At 62.3% G+C, this 10754-nt stretch overlaps 1 protein-coding gene across 2 annotated transcripts; it reads left to right on the plus strand.

Moving 5' to 3' along the window:
• The first annotated feature begins 2974 nt into the window (after window positions 1–2974).
• SLC2A6 (solute carrier family 2 member 6) lies at window positions 2975–10477 on the plus strand. Of its 2 annotated transcripts, XM_036260406.1 has the most exons (10): window positions 2975–3100; window positions 3560–3722; window positions 4754–4960; window positions 5588–5687; window positions 6128–6339; window positions 6723–6875; window positions 7435–7543; window positions 7935–8120; window positions 8295–8440; window positions 9302–10477. In XM_036260406.1, the coding sequence occupies exons 1-10, from the start codon at window positions 3003–3005 to the stop codon at window positions 9455–9457; spliced, it is 1530 nt and encodes a 509-aa protein (XP_036116299.1). In that variant the 5' UTR covers window positions 2975–3002; the 3' UTR covers window positions 9458–10477. The 2 variants fall into 2 exon arrangements, with proteins under 2 accessions (XP_036116299.1, XP_036116298.1); XM_036260405.1 differs by lacking the exon at window positions 9302–10477 and having other exon boundaries at window positions 8295–8821.
• Window positions 10478–10754: the final 277 nt, after the last annotated feature.

The raw sequence follows: 10754 nt of genomic DNA on the forward strand, positions 1-10754 counted from the left end.
AATCCACTCTCCCAAGCCTGGGGACCCCAGGTGTCCCCACTCCCAGACCAGCACTTTCTGCCTCCTCCAAGAGACTTCCCACATGGGAGGCTAAAGAAATAGGCAGAGCCCGGCCGGTGTGGCTTTGTGGTTGAGCATCGACCCTGCACCAAGAGGTCGCCAGTTCAATTCCCGGTCAGGGCACATGCCCAGGTTGTGGGCCAAATCCCCAGTGGGGGGCATGCAGGAGGCGGCTAACTGATGTTCTCTCTCATCGATGTCTCTATCTCTCTCTCCCTTTCTCTCTCTCTGAAATCAATAAAGAAAAAATATATTTTTCTAAATAAAAAAGAAATAGGCAGGGCTCTGAATTCAGATTGGCAAGGAGCTTCTAGCCCCCCCTATGTGCCCTTCTGTGCCAAGTACAGGTGGGGCGAGGGAAGGAGCGTTATACACACCCTGTTCCCCCAGAAGCCAGGTCCTAGTGTTATCGGTGGAAGTGGGGTGTCCCTTTCCCCACTCAGTGCTGAGGGTCGGGTCTTTATATCTTGAGAGAAAGACCTTTCTGAGCCTTGCAGAGGGGGATGAGTGATTTTCATTTGTGTGGAATCACATCCCTGGGTTTCCAGAGTCCCTTCATCCAGTCCTGGAAGAGGTGCAGCTGGGGATCCGGTAGAGCTAGAAGCAAAGCCAGTGTCCAGAGTTTCCGTTCCATGTTGGAACTGGGTCCAGTACAGCACCAGGCTGGCTGCAGTCCATTAGACCATCGTGGGCGTCCACATGGCTGTGAGCCGCCTGGGTGAACGCAGGCGCCTGAGAGACCCACAAGCCAGGAGCCAACAGGCAAGAGCACCAACTCCTTTGTTTAAGGGATTAAATATCTCAAACCTTCCTGCCCTGGCAGTGGCCGTGCCTACTCTGGCCAACGCAGTGACCTGTTCCCAGGTGTGACTGACAGGCAGGCACCTTCTCTAATTCACTGCAACTTTGCTGGGCGCGTGTCTATTCTCCCCCTGTCCAGTCAGTCCCTTCCCCCAGCCATCTGCCTGGGGGCGGTGGTGGGGAACAGACCAGTGTCTCCCTGGGGAGTGTTAAACTGCAGCTTCCTGGCAAAGCCACCCAAATCATGTGCCTGTAATATTGGCCTTCCCTTTGCTCCTTTCCTGTTGTTAACTGGGTGGGTTACAACAAGTAGTCCTGCAGAGCAGACAGATGTGGGTGGTCAGGAAAGAAGGCACCGCCCACCAATGGGAGGGTTCAAAGAGGCCTGGGGACCATGGAAATGATCTTTGCTGAAGGTCAGAGATGTTCTTTGCATTGCTCATTTTAAGAGCAAAAATGTCTGCAAACAGCCTTAATGCCACGACAAAAAAAAAAAAAAAAAATGTATGAGCAAATCCAGGTTCATCTACTGAAGAACCTTCAGGAGCCATGAACATGAGCTGTCTACATGGAGAGTCAACCAGGTTTATTCTTTCAGCCCCAAACTGGAGACAGCCCCACTGCCCATCAAAGGGTGGGTGGGCTCTGTGGTGCACCCCTCCACAGCAACAAAAAGGGAACGAGCCCCTGAAAAATGACATGGATGAAGCCAGACAAAGAGCACTTCCTATGTGAGTCCCTGTCCCTGAAACTCGTGGGCAAAAGGCACTAAATGCCAGCAGGCTGTCAGGATTTAGATGCCTCTGTTTTCTCTCACTATGGTTGTACTTCTTTGATAATAAAAGGGACTTATGCAAACCTTTAAAAAACATTTTACTAACCCGGCTGGTGTGGTGTGGCTCAGTGGCTGAGCGTTGACCAGTGTAGTTATGGGCCCGATCCCCAGTGGGGGGCATGCAGGAGGCAGCCAATCGATGTTCTCTCTCATCGATGTTTCTACCGCTCCCTCTCCCTTCCTCTCTCTAAAATCAATAAAGAAAAAAAAATTTTTTTTAACCTATTTTGATAGTGAAAATCTGGAAGCAACCCAAATGTTCAACAATGGACAAATTTTATTTTATTTTATTTTATTTTATTTTATTTTATTTTATTTTATTTTATTTTATTTTATTTTATTTTGTTTCTGTAAGAGGGCGAGGGGACAATGGACAAGTTTTAAAAGACATGTTGTGGCCCATCCATGCAGGATAAGGTGGGACCCAGCTCTCCCTCTGAAAAGCCCAAAGAAAGCCCTGAAACTAGTCGTGGTGGTGCTTTTGGAGGGTGGTTTTCAAGGAAAATTTCCACTTCTGCTTTACTTAAGTTTACATTTCGGGTTACTGCCTGGATGCTTAGAAACAAGCCCAAGTTATTTCTGCAACCAGTGGAGACCAGAAACGGGAAAAGACCAGTCTGGCCCACTGGAGCCGGCACCCCCTCCCTCCTCTGCCTTCACCCCACAGACCCCTGCTGTCCTGGGGGCTCGTCGGCCTGATTTCACCGCGTCACGGAGGAAAGGGAGCCGCGTGGCGCGGTGACTCGGCGTGGGGCAGGGAGGGGCCGGGCGCAAGGCGGCGCTGGGGCCTCCCTCGGGAAGGGGCCGCCGGCTCGCTGTGTGCCCCTGGCCAGTTGCTTCGCCTCGCTGGGCTTCAGTTTCCGGGTGCAGGAAAGAGCCGAGCCCCAGGGTGGGGCGCAGTCTGCGCCCCCGGGCTGGACCCGGGCTGGACCCGGAGGAGTGGGCAGGGACGCTGCCTCCAGGCCCCGCACGAAGGTCCAGCCGCTTCCCTCGGGTGCGGGCTCCCATCCTCGGGGCCTCCGGGGGCGCAAGAGGCGAGGCCCGGCCGCCCCGCCCCGGCACCCGCAGCCCGCAGCCCGCAGCCCGCAGCCCGCAGCCCGCAGCCCGCAGCCCTGGTCCAGCGCCGCACCCGCGCCCGAGCATCCGCGCCGCTCGCAGACGCCCATTGGCCGGCGCCGACTCCGCGGGGCCGCCTCGCAGCCAATCGCGGCCGGGGGCGGAGCTGGGGCTGGGCCGGATGCTCAGACCGCTGCGGCCAGACGCTGTCCGGGCCCCTCCGCGACACAGGTGACAGCAGAGGCCGGCCATGCAGGAGCCCCTGCTGGGAGCCGAGGGCCCGGACTATGACACCTTCCCCGAGAGTCCGGCCCCGTCGCCGTCGCCGGGCGAGAGGACGCGGGTCGGGTGAGAGTTGCTGGGCGTGGGGGCTGCAGGTGGGGGCCGGTTTCTGCCTTGGGCCTCCTCTGATGATCTGGGAGTGGCCACCACGGGCCCATCGGGCCCCCTCCTGCCCCAGAGAGGCTAGTTCTATTTAAGGAGCTGGTTGTGTGTCCCCCTTCCCCGTCCCCAACTGGCATAGACAGGGAGACTGAGGACCAGAGAGGGCTAAGGGCCTGAGGTCACACAGCAAGCCTGGGGTGGCAAAGCGGGGAGCAGAAACCCTGCGTGTCTCAGCCACAGCCGTGGGCTGTGGGATTGTCCCCAGGGAGCGGTCATTCAGACCCCGATCTGAATAGCCCTGGCCCAGCCCTCCCCAAGGCTGGTCTGAGCGGACAGCCATTGGACTCAGGACAGGCAGCAGATTGGGGTAGAGGGGAGTAACTCAAAGACCTGGTCTCTCTGCCCCCACCCCCATGCCACCAGAGCAAGACAGCACAAGAGGGTGTTCCTGGCTACCTTTGCTGCCGTGCTGGGCAATTTCAGCTTCGGCTATGCCCTGGTCTACACGTCCCCGGTCATCCCGGCCCTGGAGTACTCCTTGGACCCAAACCTGAGTCTGACCAAAACTCAGGCATCCTGGTTTGGGGTAAGGGCCATTCTTTAAGCTAATAGGGGCAGGGCAGGGGGTGCAGGGACCCACTGAGCTCTGTCCCCAGCTAGGGACCCCCCTAACACCAGCCTTAGAGCCCCTCCAGGGCCCTGGTCTGCACTTCCCCACACGCTCAAGGCTGGCGGTGGAGGAGGGGAGTGAGCCCAATGGAGTCTCTGAAATGAAAGGAGGAAGTGAAGCTGGTGGAGAAGGCGTGGGAAGGAGCAGCTGGGGAGGCGTCCCTTAAGGTCTCCACCAGGTGGGGCTGAGGGTTCCCCAGACCCGCCAGACCCCGAGCTGGGCTGTCCCCGCAGAGCAGACACCTCCCCGGGCAGTGGGGGTCCAGGACAGCAGGTGCCCGTGGACAGAGGCCCCGGCTGGTACAGGACAGAGAGAAAGGAAGAGCAGAGCCCATGAAACCCCAAGATTCTAGGACGACAATCTCAGTAGCCTCAAATGTACAGTGGCAACATATTAGCTAAGAGAATGTGCCCGCTGAGCGCTGAGCGCGTACTGTGTGCCAGGTGCATGCTGGGCACTTTACATGAGAGCTGGTTGACTTCAGGACCACACCCTGAGGTGGCTGCCACCACTCCCCATAATACAACTGATGAAACTGAGGCTCGGCAGACTAAGCGATGTGCCCAATTCACTGACTGGAGCCTACTCACTATACTGTACGGGGAATCCAAGAACCCCCAACTCTTACAATCCCCGGGGGCTTCAAATCCTAGAACGCTCCTATCTTCTATATTACAATGGTAGGCATTGAAATGTCAGCTGGGCAGAACCGCTGTGGCACGTGGCCCCACCTCCTCCCCAGGGCAGGACTTCCTGTTGTGGCATCCCTAGCAAATGGTTGTCCACATGCTGCTTGTATCCCTCTGGAGATGAGGGGCTCACTACCATTTGGGGTCTGAGTCCTAGGTTCCCAGAGCCAGGCTGGAAAGGCAGCTGTCTCTAGGCTCTGGTGGGGAGGCGGGGTGCTGGGTGCCCAGACATGTCTGCTCTGCCCCCATTCTCCACAGTCGGTGTTCACCTTGGGTGCTGCAGCTGGGGGCCTCAGTGCCATGGTCCTCAACGACCTCCTGGGCCGGAAGCTGAGCCTCATGTTCTCGGCTGTGCCCTCGGTGGCCGGCTACGCGCTCATGGCGAGCGCCCGTGGGCTGTGGATGCTGCTGCTGGGGCGGCTGCTGACGGGCTTCGCCGGCGGGCTCACGGCGGCCTGCATCCCGGTAAGGCTCCCGCCCAGGGCCCCGCGCCTCAGTGTGCTGAGCGCCGTCAGACAGGGCTCCCGGCCCCCAAGTCCACCAGTCACTGGAGAGGTTTGCTGGGGAACCTCAGCTCACCCCACCAGTGCAGCTCATTTCAGCGACACGTGTCCCCCTGTCCCCAGCTGCTCCCCACTCGGATTCCCCAAACTTCCAAACTTATTTTCTGACAGTCATACATGTTACTCAATTGGAGAAAGTCCACATTGAGCAACCCGGAGGAAAGGGAAGTCCCTGCCCTGTCCCCTCCCTGGCACCTAAGTCTTACCCATCACTCCCCACATACTGACCAGGGGCTGGGGCCAGCCCAGCAGGGGGCGAGTTCCCCCGGGGGCTTGGGGGGCAGAGTCTGGGTGCCTTTGGGCCGCCCAATTCCTAGGCTCACACTTCCCATTTCAGATCTGGTGCTTCTGCCCACTTGAGTCAGGGAAACAGACCCAAGGGAGGTCATGAGATGAGTCCTGATGGGGACCAGAAACCCACCCAACACCCCCACTTCCCTCTTCCCAAGGACCACGGGGGCCGCCTCTGCCATCATGGCCAGGCCCTGTGTCCTCAACAGACGCCGGGGTGGGGGGATGTGTCTCACAGGTGTACGTGTCTGAGATTGCTACCCCAGACATTCGAGGGGCTCTGGGGGCCACGCCCCAGCTCATGGCCGTGTTCGGATCCCTCTCTCTCTACGCCCTTGGTAAGACCAGCACTGAGCACCTCCTGGGTGCAGGCTGGGGTGTCAGGGTGCCCTGAGCAGACATGGTAGAAAGGGAAGGAATGTGCCCCCGGTGAGCTCCAGGCTGGGAGGCAGGACACCCGGCTCCCAGCCCCACTCTGCACAGTGCGCCTCCAGGCGACTGCCTGCCTCGGCTGGTCACGAGGCCCCGCCTACCTGGGCAGTGAGGGCTGCTCCGGGCCAGCAGCCTTTCAAGTGTCTATTGACAACGGAATGTCTCCATCGAGCAGGCTTCGGTGGGAAGTCCACTTAGAAAAGGGGTCCGAGCGCAGCGTCTCGGGGTGACCAGGGTGGGAAGTGGACCTGGGACTCGCCCTAGAGGGCAGATGAGGTTGTTCAGAGGCCCAGCGGGAGGGGCTCTGGGTCCAGCCCCAACCCCAGCTCCTCCCCGCTCCCCTCAGGCCTCCTGCTGCCGTGGCGCTGGCTGGCTGTGGCCGGGGAGGGGCCCGTGGTCATCATGACCCTGCTGCTCAGCTTCATGCCCAACTCGCCACGCTTCCTGCTGTCCCGGGGCAGGGACGAGGAGGCCCTGCGGGCACTGGCCTGGCTGCGCGGGGCCAATGCCGACATCCGCCTGGAGTTTCAGCAGATCCAGGACAACGTCCAGAGACAGGTGCGGAGGGGGCGCGCGCAGCCCGCAGCCGCTGCCCAGGGCGTCACCAGGCCTTCCTGATGTCAGGGCACCCTGACACCCGTGCTGGCCTTCCCCGGAAAGCTGAGGTCTCGGTATTCCCACCTCCAGATGCGCGGCACCTGACCCAGAGCACACGCTCCGTGGGGCATGCCCAGGGACCCAGGCACTGACAGACAAGAGTCCGCCTTGGCCCACACTAAGCCGGAGCCTGGGGTTTGGGCAGGGGCCATCTGGCCTGTCCCCTGCCCTGCGTTGTCTCCTGGAGCGAGGAGGGAGTCTCTGCCCAGCTCCATGCAGTTCAGGGCAGGTGGTACCTGCTGGAGGGGCTGGCCCAGCCCCCTCAGCCGCTGCCTTGTCTCTAGAGCAGCCGCATGTCGTGGGCCGAGGCCCGGGACCCCCACATGTACCGCCCCGTCGCCATCGCCGTGGCCATGCGCTTCCTGCAGCAGCTGACGGGCATCACGCCCATCCTCGTGTACCTGCAGCCCATATTCAACAGCACGGCTGTCCTGCTGGTGAGCCCGCCGCCTGCCGCCCCCCTCGGCCGCGCCCCACCCAGCCGGCTCTGTGCTGGGGGAGACCCCCAGGGCTGGGGGCTGTTTCCCTGCCGCGCTCCTGTTCGCCCGGGGACGTGTGCAAGGAAAGCTCGCGTGTTTTAAAGGGCAGTGGGCAGGACTGCAGAGAAAACCAGTCCTACAGAAATGCAGACCTTGGGGCCGTGGACAGAGCCTCTGCCTCCTGCTGAGGGTGGTCACGTGCCCTCCAGGCCTCCTCTGCAGAGTGGAGGCTTCAGGCTTGAGGCTTCATTGCCCGTCTTGGCTCAGAGGGAGGTGACATCTGAAGGTCAGTGACAGCAACGTCCAGTGTTGTCACGCGCGGATCCTCAGCTCAGGGGTGGGCATGGCAGCTACGCCCCTGCCCAAGAGGCCCTGCAGGCCGGGGCGGGCGACCAGAGAAGGTGCCTGGCACATAGTAGGTCAGCAGCGCAATGCTTGGGGCCTGAGCACCTTGCAGAGCCTTGGGGGGATGGCAGCGGGCCGGGGCGCTGAGCCCCAGTGGCTTCATTCCCTGCAGCCCCCCCAGGATGACGCAGCCATTGTGGGGGCCGTGAGGCTCCTGTCGGTGATGATCGCGGCCCTCGCCATGGACCTGGCCGGCCGCAAGGCTCTGCTCTTCGTCTCGGGTGAGTTCCACCCCCTCCTTCAGCAGCTGCCGTGGGTTGTGCCATTCGAGGTGGGTGCCGTGTGGCGGGGGCTCCAGGAGGCTTGAGTCAGACCTGCCCTGGTGGCCTCTGCCTCCCCTGCACCCGGAGCAGGGCCTGGCACACGCCAGCTGCTCCAGAAAGGTCTGCGGGGGCTCCTGTGCGGGAACGCCACTGTCACGGCATGGCGGGCGTGACGGAAGCCAAGCACAGCTGGAGGGGGCGCCTGCCCCTTAATGGAAGCGACCAGTCACAGGCAGTGTGATGGGGTCTGGATGAGAACTGGGCCACACGGGTGGCTCTGTGGAGGGGGCTTCCAAGGAGCAGCTGACTGAAAGCGTCCCGGCCCTGCGGGCCACCTGTCTGTCCACAGCTGCCATCATGTTCGCTGCCAACCTGACACTGGGGCTGTATGTCCACTTCGGGCCCAAGCCTCTGACCCCCAACAGCACCATGGGTCTCGAGAGTGTGCCCCTGGGGGGCACAGAGCAGCCCCTGGCCACACCCACCAGCTACCTCACCCTGGTGCCCCTGCTGGCCACCATGCTCTTCATCATGGGTGGGTGTGGCAGACTCCGCAGGGTGGGGAGGAGGCTCCTGGCAGGAGGGAGGGGCTCCCCTGCGGCTGTGTCGGGGGTGGGGCACTGCTATGCTGGGTGGTCAGGGATGGCTGAGGAGGGGTCCCCGCAGCTCAGGGAGGCAGTGGGGCCTGAGCTGCCCTCTCTCTGAGCAGGCTATGCCATGGGCTGGGGGCCCATCACCTGGCTCCTCATGTCTGAGATCCTGCCCCTGCAGGCCCGCGGCGTGGCCTCGGGTCTCTGCGTGCTGGTCAGCTGGCTCACCGCCTTCGCCCTCACCAAGTCCTTCCTGTTGGTGGTGGTGAGTGCTGGGGACCCCAGGCCTCCGGCCTCTGCCAGGGCTGTGCTGAGGGCTTCTCCATCACGTCACCTAGAGATTAGCGCATGCCCCCCTCACACTCAGGCCAACGCGACAAAGGCTCCTTCCTTCACTGCAACTGACAAGCAGCTGGGAACCGTTCTGAGAAGTCAGCTGACCTCCCGGCCAGGAAGCCCCACCCATTCCCACTGTCTCCCTCCAGGGCAGCAGGCCTGCCTGGGCAGTTGGGTTTTAGCAGTGTGCCCCCTGGCCAGCCCGCACATGGTGCCCCACACCACATAGCTCCCACCTGCCTTAGCCCCTCTGGGTTCCAAGCCCAGCAGGCCCTGAAGCCAGTGCAGTCAGAGCCCCAGCTCCCAGCTCCCAGCTCCCAGCTCCCAGCTCCCAGCTCCCAGCTCCCAGCTCCCGGGCAGGATGTGCTGGGCAGCTCTGGCGGTGCCTCCCGGGGCCAGGCGAGCTGGGGCCCGGAGTGGGTCAGGTGGCTGGAAGGCAGGTGTGCACAGCCCCAGCAGGGCCGATGGGCATGGGGCGGGCAGGCATGGCAGTGGCCAGAAGGGCAGGCACAAGCTCCCAGGCTATGAGGACAGGCTTCCTGCAGGCAGGGACACGGGACAGCTGAAACGGAAGATAGGCACGTGGGGGGGCCCGAGCGGTGGCTGAGGCAGACGGCCCAGGCCAGGGCCGGCTCCGAGTGGAGCCCTCCGGGCAGGAAGGAGACCCCAGGGCCCGCACCAGAGGAGGGCTGGGCACAGACTTCTAGGCGCCCCAAGGCTGGCTAACGCCAGCAGGGCCCAGGAAGCTCATTGGCCCCCATGTGATCCAGCACCTCCTCTCCACCCCCAGAACGCCTTCGGCCTCCAGGTGCCCTTCTTCTTCTTCGCCGCCATCTGCTTGGTGAACCTGGTGTTCACCGGCTGCTGCGTGCCTGAGACCAAAGGCCGGTCACTGGAGCAGATTGAGTCCTTCTTCCGGACCGGCAGGAGGTCCTTCCTGCGCTAGGCCAGGGACCCTGCCGGGGAGGGGCCAAGCCACTGGCGGACAGGCCTCCATGTTGGCCACCAACCTGCACCCCGAGTCCAGCAGGCAGCAGCAACCTGCCATCAGCCAGACAGCGGGGCCAGAAGCACGCCAGGCCTCCCAGAGCACGCCCCCTGGCCCTGGCAGCAGCGTCCAGCTCGGCCCGGCGCAGCAGCCTGCGGTGCCGCTCACATCAGCCAAGACCCGCAGAGGCAGCCAAGCGCCCAGGGGAGCACGTGCCCGGGCTCTGGGGACAAGGCCGTGCCAGGCAACCCCAGGCCTTGCTGCTTACTCATGCATGGAGGACGCCCGCCACGGGGCTGCGATGACAGGCAGGGCTGGAGCAGCTGAGTGGCTCCGGTCAGCGGGCCGCCATCAGCATCTTGGCTACAGGGAGGAAGGCAGAGATCCGCACCTGAGGACTTGCGGACACCATGGCAACACCCCGGACTCCCACAGGCCAGGGCACAGGACCCGGCACAAACACTAACTCGTGCACCAGCTCGACATCTGGACATGGGGCCCTCGAGTGCGCCCATCTGCACACCGTGTGCCCCCTATTTATAGAAATAAAGAAATTGGGCAGTGACCCTGCAGGGGAAGGAGTTCCGGTGGGGGAGCCCCCAACAGCCAGGCTAGACCCACATTTTCAGCAAGGTTTGCCCGGGCCTGCTGTCCCAGTGGCCCCCGTATGGCCCCGCACTGTCCACAGTGAGGCAGAGGCGGATGGCCTGTGAGGGCGGCCGGCCTTGGAGTCCCTGCCTGCTGGGCCTTCCTGGCTGTGGGACCCCAGGCAGGCAGCACAGCCGTGCCCGAGGAAACCACAGCCCTTCCCAGGGCCAGCGGCCCCTGCTCACCGGGTGGGGGTAGGGCATCCCTGCCACTCAAGGCAGAGTGTGGGCGAGCATACAAACTACCACCAGGCTTTATTGCTCAAGTCACGGTAAACAGGGTGAACGAGGACCAGAAGAGTAGACACGGGGAGGCGGGAGTGGGCCCTGTGGCCCGGCCCCTCAGCCACCTGGACAGATGTTCCTTTAAGGCAGGACTCCCCCTGGGAGATGGGGTCACCCGCTCCAGGGCTGCTCTTTAGACTCGCTGGGAACCTTGGGCAAGTGACCTGCGCGCTCTGGCCCATGACGGGTTGGAAGGCCCTGCATCCTCTGTGTCCGACTCTACAGCCCACACAACACCCGCCCAGTGTCCTCCCAGGGTACAAGCACAACCACCCCTGCCACACAGCCAGCCCTCCTGCAGCACGAAAGCCCACCTGTGAGTT

This window comes from Molossus molossus, unplaced genomic scaffold, assembly GCF_014108415.1.
Source record: "Molossus molossus isolate mMolMol1 unplaced genomic scaffold, mMolMol1.p scaffold_m16_p_14, whole genome shotgun sequence".
NCBI lineage: Eukaryota > Metazoa > Chordata > Mammalia > Chiroptera > Molossidae > Molossus > Molossus molossus.